Source organism: Vigna radiata, unplaced genomic scaffold, assembly GCF_000741045.1.
Source record: "Vigna radiata var. radiata cultivar VC1973A unplaced genomic scaffold, Vradiata_ver6 scaffold_396, whole genome shotgun sequence".
NCBI classification, from domain to species: Eukaryota; Viridiplantae; Streptophyta; class Magnoliopsida; order Fabales; family Fabaceae; genus Vigna; species Vigna radiata.
The window spans coordinates 28730-47700 of record NW_014542622.1 but is presented as its reverse complement, the minus strand read 5'-3'; the positions used below and the strand labels follow the sequence as shown (position 1 = coordinate 47700).

Sequence of the window (18971 nt, the reverse complement as noted above, 5' to 3'; positions counted from 1 at the left end):
TTCACTTCTCTGCCTTAAAATAAAAAAAGGTTTGCTTTTTTACCTGTCACGAGCTCAACAATTTATATTAACATATTCTTTCTTTCCTTATACTCACACATCAATGCACCAATTTTCCAACACTATTAAACAGTAAAATTCTACTAAAATTTTAATTATTTAAAAAAATCTAAAATAATAATAATCATTATTATATAATATTATTTTTATTAAAAATATACATTTGTTTTATTTGATGAAACTTATACAACTATGTTTTTACGTAAATAAAATAGTTTACTAGCTTAAACTTTACAAATTAAAATTTTAGTAGTCTTAACAAACATAATCTTTTCTAATCTTATACTTAAAATAACTTTTTAGGGCTGTGTGTGCAATTTCCAATGTAAAACGACAAACTACCTTTACATTTTTGGTGTGCCCTTCCCTGCTATGCTATGCTATGATATATTATTACCACACAGTTTTTAATTTTTGTGCCTTTGGGAATGCAGAATACCTATGTTGATTGGACGTTTTTCACTACTTAGGCTATTTTTTTTTTCTCCTAGATTGAAACCAAGAACAATTATTGTTTTACACTGTCTCATGCTAGAACAATTATTGTTTTCAATTAATAGGTATATAGAGATGAAGAAAGAAAGTAGTGAGACCTATAACATCAAATGACTGATTTAGTATAAGATTCAGTAAAGTTTGAAAGAAAGTAACAAACAGTCATATGTATGAAACTGTGATTTCTATATAGATTAGTAATTCTTTATGTATGCTACTTTTAAATTACTATTATTACGTTATAAATTTATCAGAAATGAAATGCTGAAAGAGGGACCATTATATGATGTCTTAGATAAAGCCAAGCCAAGCACAGTGGCAGCAGTGCAAATTTTAGTAAGATACAGAACAAAAAGGGTTCACATTTTTATAGAATATAAAATTAGGTAACTAGCGTGTTGTCACTTTGTATCATGTGCAGCCAAACCAACGTAACAAAAGCACATAGCATTACATTGCAAAAATGGTTAACGGTTGAACTGAGAACATGGTCCACTGTAAAATGTTTCATGTTTTGCAGTGTCTGGTACTTGTTGTGTGCTAATACTTTTCTTAGTGCATTTCATTGAAGATCAGAAAGAACTAGAGTGAAACATAGTTGGTTCATTTGTGTTGAATATAAATGGCAGAGGCAGAAGCTTGTTCCTCCTAGAGGTCTAATAAGAAACCCCTTTGTGCCTTCATACATCCAAGTGATCTCTCTCTGTTTGTTGAAAGGAGAGATGGCACAAAAACCAGTTTTACTTTCTCTTTTACCCCTTTTAATCTTGTTTCTTGCCACCATCCAACTTTCAGAGCAGTTAGAGTTTTCTCAGTCTCAGACACTTCTCAAGGTTCAGCAGCTTCTTGGTTATCCATCAGCATTAAGTGCCCTCAGCAGCACCTCAGACTTCTGCAATATTGAGCCTACCCCATATTTGACAATAGTCTGCTATGAGGATAGCTTGACACAGCTTCATGTTGTTGGCAACAATGATTTTGCTACACTGCCTCCAAACTTCTCCTCTGATACTCTTTTTGCTACAATAGGAACTCTGTCAAGCTTGAAAGTCCTCTCTCTTGTTTCTCTTGGACTCTGGGGGCCCTTACCTGAAAGCATTGCACATTTGTCTTCATTGGAAATACTTAACATTAGCTCAAACTACTTCAATGGAGCCATTCCATCTCAGCTTTCACTTCTCAGGAACCTGCAGTCAGTGGTGCTTGATGATAACAATATCAATGGTGAAATTCCTAACTGGGTAGGCTCACTTCAAGGTTTGGCTGTGCTTAGTATGAAGAAAAACTGGCTAAGTGGGAGCCTTCCAACTTCATTGTATGCTCTTCAGACCTTGAGGGTGTTGGATCTGTCAAGTAATCAGTTATCTGGGGAAGTTCCTCATCTTAAGAATTTGGCTAACCTTCAAGTTCTTAACTTGGAAAACAACACATTTGGACCTCATTTTCCTTCACTCCCTACCAAGTTAGTTTCTCTTGTGCTCAGAAATAACAGCTTCAGGCTAAGTGTCCCTTCTGGTTTAAATTCTTTCTATCTGCTCCAAAGGCTAGACCTTTCTTTGAATGGCTTTGTGGGGCCATTTCCACCATCATTATTGTCACTGCCTTCCATAAATTACCTTGATATTTCCTCAAATAAATTCACTGGAATGCTTTTCAGTAACACGTCATGCAATGATGATCTCCGCTTTGTAAATTTGTCTTCAAATCTTCTGAAAGGGGAAATTCCCTCTTGTTTGGAACCAAAGACCAGGGTTGTTCTGTATGATGGCAACTGCTTATCTAATAAGAACCAAGATCAGCATCCTTTACATTTTTGCAGCAATGAGGCTTTGGCAGTGAAAATTATACCCCGCCAACCAAAACACAAGAGAACTACTGGTAAAGCAGTTATTGTATCAAGTATGGGAAGTGTGGTAGGTGTAGTGTTGATTCTAGGAGTGGTTATCTTGGTTGTTAGCCGAGTTCACAAGAAACAGGTAGTGAAAATACCTTCAAAGTCCCCTTCGGAAAATGTCACCAGCCAGTTACATAATGAAGATGAAGTGAAAACTACTACAAGGTCCATAATGGAGCATATCATCAAAAGGGTTCCTGACAAACGTGCTGTGGAAACACTGACAAGATCCATAAAGGAGCATGTAATGAGCCGAGTGAAAAATAAGCGTGCTGTTAGGGCATCAACAAGGTCCATAATAGAACATGTATCATCAGTTAACACAGCAAAACTACTCACAGATGCAAGTAAATCCTCAAATCCTTTGCCTTATTGGTACATAATTTCTATTTTGAAAAATTATATTATTGTTCTACAAGTACATGGTTTAAGGGCTAAAAGAAAAATTCTGGGAATATGTTCTTCTGTCCAGCTATGCATGTACGCCAAAAACATTGAATTAGAGTAAGAGAAATTTCTAGTTTTATTTCTTCTGCAGATTGGATCAATTCAAATAAATGCTCACATACTGTGCTGAAATGCAGAATGTATCATTGAAATCTAGGTGTTAGAGCATGTCATTCAGAACCTTTATTTCTATTAATTATCTCTAGTCACATATGGTCATTTTATATTATTTGTTTGCAGGGTATATATCAGAAACAATGAAGATGGGAGCGAGCCTTCCTCCTTATAGGACCTTTGCTTTGGATGAACTTAAGGAAGCTACAAATAATTTTGATTCATCCTGTTTCATAAGTGAAGGCCCACATGGTCAGGTATGAACTTGAAGTTATAAATTTAGATTGATATAATCATATTTACCTTGGCCTTAGCCTGTGGGACTGTAATTTTGTGATGACTCTTACTTCTCTCTGGAAACTCCATAGTAGAAGAAATATGTCAATAATCTGAATTTCATACAAGTTTACCTTACCGAAAATTGAGCTTCATATAAGTAAGAATATTTGAGAAAACTTGTTAAGTACAAAGTCCATGGCCATGTGTATTATTATAGTCTTTAAATGAGGTACATTTGACTATTTTGTCTTCCTTCAAATTATACCTAGAACAGGATAAGTTAAAGAGCCAATCTTCAGTTCTGTTGAAGTGCCAATCTTCAAATTACATCAATTCACACGTTATAGAGTTTTCTTTTCATACTCAAATTTATTACAGTTTCCCTTTGCAGTAATTGTACAGTTTTGTGTTGTTTAAGTTCTGAGAAGTAATTCACCATTCTGATTATGCATATAATTCTGTGGAACCGTTCTCTATTATCTTTGACTTAACAAATTTTAATCTATTTTAACTGTAATGACAGATTTATAAAGGGGTTCTCTCTGATGGGATGCACATTTCTATTAGAGGTTTGAAAATGAGGAAGAGACATAGCCCTCAAACTTACATGCACCATGTTGAGATGATTTCAAAACTAAGGCATTCACACTTGGTTAGTGCTCTTGGGCATGCTTTTGAGTGCAACCAGGATGATTCCTGTGTGAACAGTGTATTTCTCATATTTGAGTTTGTTCCAAACAGAAGTTTACGAAGCTGCGTTTCTGGTAAGGAAAATTCTTCATCAAAATCTTCCATCTAATATTGCCACATACCATAAATTCCAATGATTTTGTACACTATAGTCCTTCTAGGACTTGTTTGGCTTAAGATTTTATTTTCATTTTCTAAAAGTGACAATTTGTTTTCAATTTATTTCACATCTTCAAATGTTTTTTTGAAAACAGATATTTGAAAAGCACTTCTCAAACCAAATAGGAACTAATATTTTCTAATGTTCACTGCATAAAAGGAAATGGATTTTTCATCTGACATTTTCTTTCAATAGGATCTTCTGGGGAAAAGATTTCTTGGACTCAGAGAATAGCAGCTACAATTGGAGTGGTGAAGGGCATTCAATTTTTGCACACAGGGATAGTGCCTGGACTGTATTCAAATAATCTCAAGATTACAGATATTGTTTTGGATAACAATCACAATGTTAAAATAAGCAGCTACAATCTGCCACTCTCTTCTGAAAATAAAAGAATGGTAAATGGATATTTCTTTCTGTATGCCCTTTATTACTACTATATCTTCACCCCTTTCTGGTTTTTCTCAGCATAATTGTTTTCTACAAAACTTTCAGATCAGCAATGGAACATACCCTGGACTCAAAGGAAATGTCCAAGCAAGGTGAACAAAATATTAATCACTGATATTACTATAGAATCTAATCTAGCAACTAAGAAAGTAAGAACATACAATCGACACATTCTTTTCCATATATTCTTTATTATTAAGATGAAAGGGTATACAATCATTGGAATTTCTCATAAAATGCATTTTATCATATATGCTTTCAGTTGAAAATTGAACTAAATATACTAGTAGCTGTAGAGATAGTTAAACAGAAAAGGATTTTATTAATTCTTTCTCAATCCTTTATGTATATACCCTTTGATAAATCTGTACCCTGATCCATGTATCTCTCTGTTGGAATCTCTAATGAACAAAAATGTTAGTTAAACACTCAACTTGTTGAGCCTGGTTCTTAAAGCTTTCAATGTCTGCAATAATGTGAACTAGTTATAAAGCCTTTTTCAGAGTCTTGTACTACTATATGGGTGTTTTAATAATTGTATCTAATAATTTATGTAGTTTTTTCTCTTAGCCTTAACTAGCATTGATTATTTATGCAGGATAAAGGGTGAAGACAAGAATGATGTCTATGATATTGGGGTAATCTTGCTAGAAATCATTCTGGGCCGACCAATAATGTTTCACAATGAAGTTGGAACACTGAAAGATCTTGTGAGTATTACCTTCAACTTTCATATTAAGGCATCTTAGATTATTAGATTGTAACTAAGTTTCCCAGTTTGACATTAAGGGTGCATTTGATTTGCTAAAACAAAACCATGAATAATTCAACAACAAAAAAGTAGCACATAAGTTGAGTTTTGCAATAGTACAAGTGCTAGACAAAAACAAAAGCAGCTCAAGAGACAACACAAAACTGAGTTTTTGTTATCCACTAAACAAAGTAACATAATTTTATCCATAGCAAAAGCCCTTTGCCATCATCCCCGTTCTGTTTTGCACATAACAATCCACAACAAAAAGGGACCACCATGTGTCCTTCGTGACCATTTTTTACATAACTTATGCACTCAAGTTTATTAATTTATTAGATCAAATTAATAACAAATTATTGGATTTCGTGCTAAGGTTAGTAGGAATAATATTGATCCCAAATTACTTAACTTCTTGCATTTGTTGAAAATAATTTAAGTCAGTCTAAATATCATATTGAATAGGAAATAACAAAATTAAACACATATTGAGTCTAAATTTTCTTATTTTTATTTAATGTAAAACTTAAACTCAGGTTTGAATTTTCAACAAGTTGATTTTTTTCATCAATTATTTATTAAGCATCAAAACTTTGTTGTGTAAAGCACAAGGGGTAGTAAAGTAGATAGCACCTAAATCTAAGAATATTGTGTGGTACTTGTGCAGTTACATGTAAGCATTAAAACTGATGACATAGCTAGAAGAAGTATTGTTGACCCAGCAGTTCACAAGGAATGCTCAGATGAATCATTAATGACAATGATGGAGATATGTGTAAGGTGTCTCTCAGATGACCTAACTGAAAGGCCTTCTGTGGAAGATATTCTCTGGAACTTGCAGTTTGCAGCACAAGTTCAGAATTCATGGAAAAGAGACTCAAGTGATCACAGCTACTCTCCTGCACCATCCTCCAGGGACACATAGTTAAGATCTGTATGATATTTTCAGCTAGCAAGGGTTTGTGTTACCATGTACAAAAAGTTTAATTTTACATCATGATTGTCACAATTTTCATTATCAGAACTTAATAATTATGTGTGTCTAAATTTTTGCCTTTCATTGGTTTTTTTATCATTCCATTCTCTGAAAGCATAAAATCTTAGTGGAAAAAAAATTTAGAATTAGTTTTTTTTTTTCTTCTGCATTTCCTCTCTAATTCCTTTCCATTGTTCTTTCTCTGTTCTTCTTCTTCCATTTATAGCAGCCACCATGATGAAAGTGGTGGCAGCAACAATGTAGTGCAGTGATGAAGGATATTTTAGTTTTTTTCAATATACTGTGGATAGAGCTGTCAAGATGGGTTACAACCCACGGATTAACATGAGCTATCACGAGTTTGAATTGGGTTGGGCTTTTTTTTATGTGGTGTTGTTCTTTCTACCTTTTCAAGTGTTCCTTCACCTCTTCACTATTTTCATTTATTTCAAAAATATTTTACAGTTACCCACTATTGTTTTTTATTCCAAAAATACCATACACCACCCCACTATCCTTAAAAATATTTCTCTTTTTCTCTCTGCATTAATGGAGCATTTACATGACTCATTAATGGAGCATTTACATGGCTCAAATTTGGACTTCTAATATATTTTCTTAAATAAGTTTGGTTCAATCTCATTTTTGTTGTTCAATATTTTTTTTTTCAAATTACTTAATAAATGGTAAAATTTTGTTCTAAATTTCTAGAAAAATGTTTATATATGTGTTTTTTTTTACATTTAATATCTATAATTTTTAACATTATATTATGTTTTAACTTACAAACATATTCGACTCAAATAATTTGAATAAAGTATTTAATTTATTAGATAAATAATATAAAAATATCATTAAATACTTAAAATATAAAAGAAAAGTTATTTGTTAAAAATTTTGAATTTATTTAGTTTTTTTTTCGTTATAAGGTTAGTATATAATAATAATAATATATTATTATTATTTACTATTAATATAAAATGGAAGTGGTAGAAGCACTAATATTGAAATTTTCTCTGAATTTTATATTTTGTAGTATATCAGAAATTCAAATCTGAACCATGTGAATGATCCGTTAATGTAGTGAGAGAAAGAGAAAGATTGTTGAGAAAAGTAGGGGGTGTAAGGTATTTTTGGAATAAAAGAAAATAGTGGAGAGGTGTAAAATATTTTTGAAATAAATGAAAATAGTGGGAAGGTGGAGGAGCACTTGGGGAGGTGGAGGGAGCAACACCTTTTTTTATGGGGTTAAATATGCTTTTAGTCCCTGAAGTTTCACTGATTTTTGGTTTTAGTCCCTGCACGAAACATTAATGGCATTTCGTCCTCTTAGTATGGAAACATGTATGAATAGTCCCTAAAAATAAACGGCGTTAATTTTTTGGTGAGGTGGCTAACGGCTCTGCCACGACTTCTCTGTACATTGCCTGCCACATAGCATTTATTTTAATTTGGAATGAAATTAAACATTTATTCCCTAACAAAAAGCTGCGTCATCACGACAGTGGCTTCCGGCAGAGAAACTCCTCCGCATAAACCTTCTCCACCTTCCGATCCACATCGTGCAGGAACATGTCATGCCACTCGTGAATGCTTTCGAAGCAGAAGCTTCAAGCTTCTTCTCCATCTATGTTCTCGCGGACCACCCAACCTTGGGGAAAACATCTATGGTGCGACGATGGCGCGACGATGGTGCGTTGGCCGTTTTGTTCTTTTCCTTCCCTCCGTGTTGGTTAGTGACGCAAGGAGAGAGACTTCCTTCCCTTTCTCCATTTTTGGTTCGTCTTGCAGAGGGAGAGGGCTTCTGCGTTTCACGGTGAGGGTCTCTGTTTGACGGTGGCCGGCGAAAGCAGCAGCGATCCGTTGCGAGGGATACTGGCGACGACAGCGGAGTGAATCGCGATACTAATCCTGCAATTTAGGGCTCCTAATCTTGTTTCTGATTTCAGAATTTGGGTTGTTGTTTCTTCCTTGCAGGTTTTGGTCTCGTCTTTTTGAGCCAGGGTTTGAAATGGGGATTTCGAATTAGGATTGAATTTAGGGTTTATGAAATTGGAAATTTGGAGGTTAGGGCTTTCATAATTTGGGTTTCTTTTCTGATTTGTCTTTTGGGCTAGGAATTCTATTTTGTTTACGTTGATTCCAGGCGTGAATTGGATCTTCTGATCCTCTTTTCTCTTTTGGTATTTCAGAAGGTAAAGTTTTCGTTTTTGAATTTGGGTCTGGGGTTTCAACTCTTTGTGTTGATCTGAGTTGGGTTTCTTGAGCTCGTACCTTTGAGAGCTTGGTTTCGTTCGGCGTTTGGGTCTGACTATGGTTGTTTCCACCTTCGAGGTAGCCAGTGATGACGGCCACAGGTTTCCACCGTCGTATCTGTTAGGTTTTCTTTTTTTATTATTTTATTTTGACGTGTAGAGAATACTAAAGGAAAGGAAAGTGAAACGTGGCATGACAGCAGGATAAGAAGTGGTTTTGCCGTTTGCTAAAGTTAACGCCGTCCAATTTTAAGGACTAATAATACTAGTTTCAAAATTATGAGGACAAAATGCTATCAATGTTTCATGCAGGGACTAAAACCAAAAATCAGTGAAACTTCAGGGACTAAAAGCATATTTAACCCCTTTTCAGATTTCAATCCGACTCATTTAAATTTGGCTCAACCGATTTGGCCTATCAACCCACCTATCTAATTTTATTTTATTAAAATTTAATTTTAATTTTGTAAAAAAATACTTATTAGTTTTTTTTGCTTGAAAAAATTATTTAAGTTTCCTATTTTCAAAATTTATTAAATACTTGTGTTTTTGGGAGTGAAATTTATTTAAATTTGAATTATAAAAAGTTTGTAATTTTTTTATTTTAAAAAGTTGTAATTAAGTGAGCCAGTAAATCAACTCGTTTACTCATCAATCCGTGGTGGATCGGACCGAGTTCAAATTTTGCATAAAATTATATTGCATTTTCTTTTCCAGCACATGTTACAAGTTGCATGGGAGATGAGATAGGATGAACATTGTGAATCAATTAAGAGCATGTTTGCTGCTAGTTTTATTAATACAAAATGTATTTTTGTAACCATCCCAAAATAACTTATTTTTAGAATTTCTAACTTCTACATTATTTATTTTTCTTCTGTTAATATGTCTTATATTTAAAACATTTTTTATTGTCTTTAATTTCCTTTTACCTATTATTACTTATTTTAACTTTATAAAAGTAATTAATTATTATATTATTTTTAGTATTTGTTAAATTGTTTTAATTTTTTTTGTAGTTTAAATCAAAAAGAAATTTGACATTATAAATTAAAGTATTTATTATATGACATGAAAATTTGTGAAAAAGAAATTCAATTTAACAGTAGTTTAAATTAATAAATACAAAAGTTAAATTTCTAAAAATAAATAAAAATAATTTTTTTGTTAATATTTGTTAGGTCAATTCATTTAATTAAAATAACATTTTCAAATAAAAAAAATGTTTATACAACTTGTACGTGTAGTTTTATCTTTTTATATTATTTTACATTTACCAGTTCCTTCATAAACTAATTTACTTCTATTTCAATAAACCAGTTTATTAGTTTGAAATTTATAAGTTGCATGTTTATAAGCTATCAGATAGCATACTAGCTAATTTTATCAAACGTACTAAATTGTGTATGTAAGTCACTCCATTTTATAATCAACTCTCTTTAAATTTAAACAATTAAGGTGTATGAGACTCGTGTTAAAAATAATACTTTTATTTGTAAGAATTTTCGAAATCAAGTTAAAAATGCTAAGATTTCATTTCTTTATCTTTCATTAGTTATTTTACCAATTTGTTAAATAACAGTAAATTGAAAGCCACTGAAATCAAATATGCAATAATAGAAGTTTCTATTCAAAGTGTTTTTTTTTTTTTTTATCACACTACTTAATTATCATGTTGACTAAAACTATTTTGTTCTTTTAACTTAATTTTTTATGCTAAGTGAATATTAATTTAATAGCCCAATGCTTAAAATTGTGTAACCTCCGATTTAATAGATTTGTTCTACTAACTGAGCTATTAAAAATTAAGTATTAAACAATAAATCTGATGGCAACTTCCTTAAGTTAAGCTAAGAGATGTGTATGGAGGGGTGTTTCCTTGGATGAATAGTGCGGAAATATGGTGATAAATGGTCCAAGGATGATGAGCTAAGGTATGGATGGAGTAGAAGCTCAAAGCTCTAGGAGATATGGTGGTGGTGGTGTAGTGTTTGGTGGCTCCAAGAGAGGTTAGGCCAACTCAAGGAAGAAAGTGACTAGAAGGGCCTCTAGGGTCGTTCTAGTCTTGATCAAGGAAGAGTATGGCCATATTTTGGCAACATAACATTACTTAATTCCAAGATGAAATACAAGGGTGGAGACACCTCTATTTATAGGCCAAGGGTGTCTCCTTCTAACCCTAAAAGCATGATCTCCCATCTTTGCTCTCATTGACCAAAAGTGAGGCCTTCTAAGGAGTGGACAAGTGTCCACAAATCCTCTCCAATGATGGGAGGACATGTGGCCATTCACAAAACACAATCCTCTCCATTCTTAGAGTGTCATGTGGCCACTAGTAAAAGTAAATCCTCTTCACTCCTAGGGTGCCATGTGGCTACCTTGTAAAAAGAAAATCCTCTCCAATGGAAGCATGACACATGGCACACACTTTTCAATTGGTTTGGATGTCTAACTTTAAGGAAAATCCTATGCTACTTAGGCCTTAATACAATCCTTAAACAAACCTACACTTCATGGCCTAATACAATGGCCTAAATTCCTAAATTACTCTTCAATCCATACTTCATGATGACTCCAATGGTGGTCAACAAGGTAGAGTTGACACCACCTTCAAGAATGACTTTTACTCTCTTGAAAGTATTTGACCATGGCCAAGGGATTTTCCATCATTATAACATAAACATATAATATGTATTTATCATACTCTATGCATATCAATGATATATTTTTTCAAAATATATAAAGTTTTTCAACGAAGGATAATCTATACAATAAGTAGAATTGATTTATATGTGGATGATATTTTGCTTGCAATTAATGATAAGGTGAAACAAATTCTCCAAAAGAACTTTGATATAAAATATATGAATGAAACATCTTATGTCATAGATATTAAGATTCATAAAGAAAGATCTTGATGTATTTTGTGTTTATCTAAAGAGACTTATATTAACAAAGTTTTAGAGATGTTTAATATGAAATATTGTGGTGATAAACTTGAATTTGGTTAATGTTTGAAAAAATGAACTTGAACGAGAATATACGAAGAATGTGATGTATGCTTCAGCTACTAGAAGTCTAATGGATGCTCGGGTTTGCACTGTACCTAACATTGCATTCGTAGTTGGAGTTATGAGAATATATAAGATTAATCCAAGTATTGACCATTGGAAAGTTGCAAAGAACGTATTGAGATATCTTCAAGGAACACAATATTTTATGATCATATATAGAATAACTAATAATTTAAAGGTGATAAATTGCTCTAATTCATACTTTTCTAGTTACATTAATATAAAAAGAAATCAACATCTTGCTATATTTTATGATAGTTAGTGGAGTTGTATCTTGGAGCAACAAACGTCTGCTACTTCCATTATGAAGATTGGATTTATCTCTTGTTTTAAGACTACCTCACATGATGTATGATTGAATAGTTTTATAGTTGGGTTTAGAGTTATGGATTCAATTACTAGGATATTGAAGTTATAACGTGATAACTCTCTCGTGATATTTATGGCTAAGAATAATATAAACAATAGTATAAGGACATTAAATATCTAGCCATAAAGAAACATGTTAAAGATAAAAAGAATTACCATTAAACACGTTAGTCCTTAATTAATGATTGTGGATGCTTTTTACAAAAAGCATGTCATTAAAGAATTTTAAGGATGATGTATCACATATGGAACTTGATTCCATATTGTGGCAATCATTAATTTTATTTTAATAAATTTCTTATTTGTTCCTATTTGTTGTACACATAATTATTTTGAGAAATTTTATTTTATTTTATTTGACTCACAACATTTTAATATTGTGATACAAGGAAAATAATACTAATTTTTGGAAGATCTTTATCTTGATTCTAATATTTAATTTATTGTATTGATTGATAATGAATAAATGGATCAAGTGAGATAATTTGACCGTTTTTTAAATATATGAGATAATATAAGATATCACATAAAATCAATTATTTTCCAAATAAGGTCCATTTTGCCAAAAAAATTTGAGAGTCATTATAAATTTTGACAATATAAATTCCACAAAAATCAGCAAGAATTTATTATAACAATTATTGTGTGATAGACAAAATTCTATAAATTACATGTGCTTAGATCAACAAATCCACTTTATATGAGAATTTGAAACCGAAAAGTATACGTTAAAGACTTCTTCAATGACAACAATGGAGGTTAATCATCTTTTCTATTTTCACTTTAATAAGTTTTATACTTTTTATCTAAATTTATATGTCTATAATGAGTCATCCTCTATTTTTTTTTTTAAATTCACTAATTGCTATGAATGCTTCAAAAGTTTAGATTTCAGCATAAAAAGTTAATAATACACTATCGTATGTGTGTACATTTTAATACTTATAATATCCGTAGCATAAAACACAATCATATATATATATATATATATATATATATATATATATATATATGATTTCAAATATTTTAATTTTTCTTTATAAAATTTTCCATTATTGACCATAGAACTCACAAGATGAGAATAAAATAGATAAAAGAACAAACAACATAGATATTTGCTTGAAAATCAACACTCATAATATTAAGTATTTTATCTACACACTTGTTTCTCTATGTGAAATTGTGTATGCATATGTTTTTTGTGATTAAGAAAGATATATGAGCAATGATATTCTTTACTCATAGGTGAAGTAGTATAATAAGCGTGTGGAGAGGAGAAAAAGCTCATCTACAAAATCTTACAATATATAAATAATAAATTCTAATAACTTTATATGAATATTAAACATTACAATTGTTCTTAATTTGAACATATCATTTTAGTCTATACATTTATTGATAAAAATTTACGTTAATTCTTCTTATTTTGCAAGAATAATATCTCAACTATTATGCTTTTCTATAATATCATTAGAATGATATTATTTGGATATTGCTGTTATCTAATCAGATCATAAATATTGATATAATATAATATATTTTTAAATATATTTATTAATTGAGTATCTTTAATTTTAAGCCAATAATTCTATAACTATAACTTATTTTTATTTTGTATAAATGTTAATTCAATTCTCGTATTTAATTATATTATAATGTAATATTTCCGAACTATTTGATAATAAGAATATGTTGAGTTATACATTACCTGAATTTAGTCTTAATATCCCTAAATATAATAGGTCAAATACCTAAATATCTCAGGCTGGGTAATTACAGATTTTAACTTTCTAATTTCCCATTCTATATGACTACATTAAAACTATGAAAATATTTTCTTTCCTTTTAAATTTTACAATTTAATGATACCATGTAATTTGAATTTTCTCCTCCTAAAATTTGATAGTACAGTTAAAATATTAAACTTTATAATAAATGGTAATGATTACTTATAGATTATTTTAATATTAAAGTTTTAATACAAATAGTTTTTTTTTTTATTGAGAATTCATTTTTTAAAGTTTTCTTACCTTCTTCTAAAAGTTTTTGTTTTTTTAATCTGATTGAAGAGTTATAAATGTAAGATTATTTTGGTGGCAAATTATTTAATTTGGACGAATCAGTTTCTCCTATAGAATAAATTGATATTCTACTATTTTTTTTTTGTTTTTTTTATATTTCTTGGTATGTGAAAATATTATGTATGCATATTTGAGCTTTTAGAAAACTATCTATTGATCAATGTTTTTATAGATTTTTTTATTGTTTGTATAAACATATAAGACTTATTGTGCTTTTGAAGCTGTTTTAAATATTTTAGAATAGCTACAATATTTTAGGTTTACAATATTTTAGGTTTTGAGAATTAAAATTAGTTTGAAGCAATCTGATACGTGATGTGATGAAATTGAAAAGAATTTGCTGATATGTGAATTGATAATTAGGATTTTGCTGTCATATTAATTAGTAGTGTGTTAATTTCTAAATCAAGTGTTAAATCCTTTTGAATGAGTCTTGTTTTAATTACATGAGATTAGAAAATTGTGAATTTGTTGCTTTCAACTGCTGATGATGTAAAAGTTGGTTATTTATTTTATTATTGGATGGTTTGAATTGATTGAAATTGGAGTGAGTTTATGTTAATGCTTATTTTAAACATATTTTATTGTTTGTTTGATATGAGTAGAGGATGTAACCATTAGTAGATGCAGAGAATTAATACAGTCATGAATTACTGTTAACTGTAATTTTTATTTTGTATAGTTAGTCTTTTGAAGGACTTTTTCTATTATTTTATAACCATATATATATATATATATATATATATTTATTTATTTATATATTTATATGATTATCAAAAGTATTTCATCCTTTATTTGTTTTGATTGGGATGACGATAGAGTTTTTATTTAATGGTCAAGTATTGTTCTTATAGTAATATCCTAATAACTTTGTGTATATTAGGAAAACCTGCGCTTATTTGTTATTTTTTTTATGATAACAAAAAATAATAAAATTATTATTATAATTATAAATTTAATATAAATAATATTTATAATTTTTTTGTAAATAATTTTTTTTTTATTTTGTAAATAATTTTATAATTAAAAAATATCAAGTTTAAAAATGATTAAATGAAAAATTTAAAAAAACAAAAATAATAAAATAATTATTTTAATTAATTTTTTTTAAATGGTAAAATTAGAAAGCAATGGAAAATCACCTCTTTTTTAATATATATATATATATATACATATATATATATATACATATATATATATATATATATATATACATATATATATATATATATATATATATACATATATATATATATATATATATATGAATTGACACATCAAATGCTTTATTTAATTGCCATTTTTTATTTATTAGAAAATTGATATATTGATGAGTAACATATGAGCAAAAGAAATTAGAAGATAATAAGAAAATAGAAAATTGATTTATTTGAATCAACCATGATCGAAACTATGTAAAAGATAAGAAGAAAAGAGGAAATTTGTTTAACAGGGTGTGCGACATATGCAAACAGGAGGAATAAACTTGCAGGAACCTATTGCTTTTGGTCCATACATTTTAGAACAATCACTGAAACAGTTCTCATCACATAAGTCATGTAACTTTATGTCACAGATCTTTCCCTCAGCCATTTTCATTTCATTTCCTGCAGCAAACAAAAACTTGTTTTTAAGAACATACAACATTTTTTTTGAAGCACAGCGGTTCAAGATGAACAAATGAAATAAAACACATACCAATCTCATTGAGTAGAACAAAAATTACCATAAATGAGAATATGATCTTCATTGTAATTCAATTTTGAAACAAAAACTTCTTTGAATGCAATCCTCAGTGCATGAATATGTAGTAAAAACTATATATACATTTATATATATATATATATATATATATATAGATTGATATAGACCTAATACAACAAATTTATTTAATATCAAATAATATTATTTAAGTTTTGGATTATGGTGAAGTAGAAAAGGAAAGAAAATATTACAAAATTTAAATGTGGTATTATTTGGAAAGAAGGAAAAGTAAAGTAGAAAAACATAAATATTATGGTTTGATTAATATTATTAAAGAATTTACTTTTATGATATAACATACACTAAATTTATTTCAATATTGATATTAAATATTTCTACAAGTAATTATAAATATTTTCTTAAAATGTAAATGAGAGTTAAAATAAAATTTAAATAAAAATAAAAAATATTATAAACTTAACAAATAAAATCTCTAATTTATTTATTATTTAAATACTTTTTTATTTTAATTATTTATTTAAAAAACCAAAATTATAATAAAATATTAAGTATATAATATAACACCTCAAGTTTTGGAAATCATTAATATTATGTTAGATGAATTAACTATTCACGAGTAAAGAATAGTTCAAATTTAGAAAATATTTCATGTTCGCTTTAAAAGAATTGAGCTATACATATAGGATTATGTGAATGTATTTTATTACCACTGAATATATTACATCTTTAACAAAGGGAGCAGAAATAATGACTAATAATAATAATAATAATAATAATAATAATAATAATAATAATAATAATAATAATAATAATAATAATAATAATAATAATAATAATAATAACAATAATNAATAATAATAATAATAATAATAATAACTAATAATAATAATAATAATAATAATAATTAATAATAATAATAATAATAATTAATAATCGTAATGATAATAATTAATAATAATGATAATAATTAATAATAATAATAAAAATATTATTAATAATAATATTTATTATTATTATTATTATTTCAATTTTCTAAATTATCAATTTTTTTTTACATTTTAAAAATTAATTTTTTTCTCTTTATAAATATTTTTACAATTAAATATAACATTAACAATTATCATTTTATATTATTTTAATAACTAAGGACATTTTGGTATTCTTTAATTTCTATCAATTAAACAAATTTTTTAAATCAGTCACATCAATCAAATCCTACATTAATTCTCACAAACTTTACTTCCAAATCCCATCTTAATTACCTCCAAATCCACTCAAATAAACAACAAAAACTTTACTCTCAAATCCTCTCAAACCCATTCAATCACTCTCTCCCAAATCATCTCCCCTAAATCATCTCATGTGAACAAAGCCTAAAACACCTTAAAACATAAAATTTTTTGTTATTACAATTGAAATTGAATTTAGCATCACTCAAAATTACAATTACATAATTAGTTCTTCTAATACATAAACTCGAACAACTTCTTAAAATAAATTACAAAATAATTTTATAAAATCCCCGTTATAAGTTTATCCTATCTCTCGTACGTCTACATAACACTTTAAGTATTTGCATTCACATATGCTCCTATATAACATATACGTTATACGATCATCGTCACAAACAAAAACTATAAGAGTGAGCTAATGAAAATAACATAGAAAAAGAAGATCATGCACAAAAATTATAAAGTAATAGCTCTTCTATTATCAACCAATGACCAAGACACAATCACTCTTGACCCTATACCCTTAATAGCCCAACATAAGTGTAGCATATGGTCGTATGATCTCCACACTAGTGGACGACCAGTCATGGAAGCGAAAAAACCAGACGACCGTAGTCTTAAGCAACCTTAAGTACAACTTCTAATCAAGTTTACTAGTAATTCCTACTTATTGGATGATGGATCATGATTACGGTCTTGCTAATCATAGGCCCATATCGATACCTATAAATATAGGTCAAAAGTACAAAACTAGGTGATTACATTTATTGTGAACATAATATTTTGCTCTGATCCTTAATCGGTTAATCGGTTAGGCCCAATGGTGACCACGGGGAACATGAGCTTGGAAGACCCGATCGAAATTATCAGAGCGTTACAACAACAAATGTGGAAAATGCAACAATGTTACGAAGGAGAATTGGTCGCCCTAAGGGTTGAGAATGCAGGTAGTTCCGCCAAGAAGAAAGCCAATGAGGAGGAAGACAAAACCGTCCACGTGGAATAGACGAAACAAAATTTTGGACTGGTAAGGACGGACCAGATCATCGGCACCAAGGCTAGAGACAACATAACGAGAACCATACAAGAAGAGAGTACCATGGCTAGCAATGAGCGCCATTCGATGAAAACGGAACATATGACTATGATGCTACCCTTCATTCCAACCATCATGGAGGCTTACATCTATGACCAATTTTTGCTGCCTATTTTTAGGATGTACGATGGGTCGACCGATCCGAAGGAGCATCTTAAGATGTTCATCAACTGAATGGAATTCCACGCGACTAGTGATGCCATTTAATGCAGAGCTTTCTCCTTGTCCCTAGAGGGAAAAGCCTTAGAGTGGTTTAACTCTCTACCACCTAACTTGGTGGAGAATTTCTGTAGCATAAGGAGCATGTTTGGTCAACAGTTCACAGGCAGCCAAGCGTAGGACTTAACGACCTTGGCGTTGATGAGCCTCAAGCAGGAGAAGAAGAGCCCTTGAAAACCTTCATGGATCGCTATTAGAAGACCATGCGGTGGATTAAGAACCTTAACCCCAAGTTCATCCTCCAACACGTTGTGACTACCCTCAAACTTGGACCGTTTGTTGACAACCTATGCCAAAGGCAACAAAAAATTATAGAGGTGTTGAGAGAGCGAGCGACTGAAGATATAAGGGTAGAGGAGATGCGAGAGTTTAGAAGGAAGCAGAGCTAAGAGGTGATGGGGGAGAAGGAAGGAAAAATTATGAATGGTCCCAACGAAAAGCTAGGAGGTTCGCGATCGAAGGACTTGCCCCGGGGACAAATATTCCCTTAGTACACCCCTTTGAACGCACCCCAGGAAAAGATCCTACAAGAGGCATTAAGTGTCGATTTGATGCTCGCACCAAAAAGGAAACCAATCCCTCCACGGGTAGGACGATAATAATG

The 18971-nt window shown here is 30.1% G+C and overlaps 1 protein-coding gene across 1 annotated transcript; it reads left to right on the top strand.

Moving 5' to 3' along the window:
* The first annotated feature begins 982 nt into the window (after positions 1–982).
* Positions 983–6400, top strand: LOC106780499 (probable inactive leucine-rich repeat receptor-like protein kinase At3g03770). The gene is made up of 7 exons (XM_014668794.2): positions 983–2796; positions 3137–3267; positions 3813–4053; positions 4335–4537; positions 4635–4681; positions 5188–5299; positions 6008–6400. Exons 1-7 carry the CDS (start codon positions 1278–1280, stop codon positions 6263–6265), a joined length of 2511 nt encoding a protein of 836 aa, XP_014524280.1. The 5' UTR covers positions 983–1277; the 3' UTR covers positions 6266–6400.
* The last annotated feature ends 12571 nt before the right edge of the window (positions 6401–18971 follow it).

Bases quoted from the DNA above. Each gene is read 5' to 3' on its own strand.
- LOC106780499 (XM_014668794.2), top strand. From the start codon at position 1,278: ATGGCACAAAAACCAGTTTTACTTTCTCTTTTACCCCTTTTAATCTTG. The intron at 2,797-3,136 runs GTAAATCCTCAA...ATTTGTTTGCAG, and splicing joins AAAACTACTCACAGATGCAA to GGTATATATCAGAAACAATG. The intron at 4,054-4,334 runs GTAAGGAAAATT...TTCTTTCAATAG, and splicing joins TTTACGAAGCTGCGTTTCTG to GATCTTCTGGGGAAAAGATT.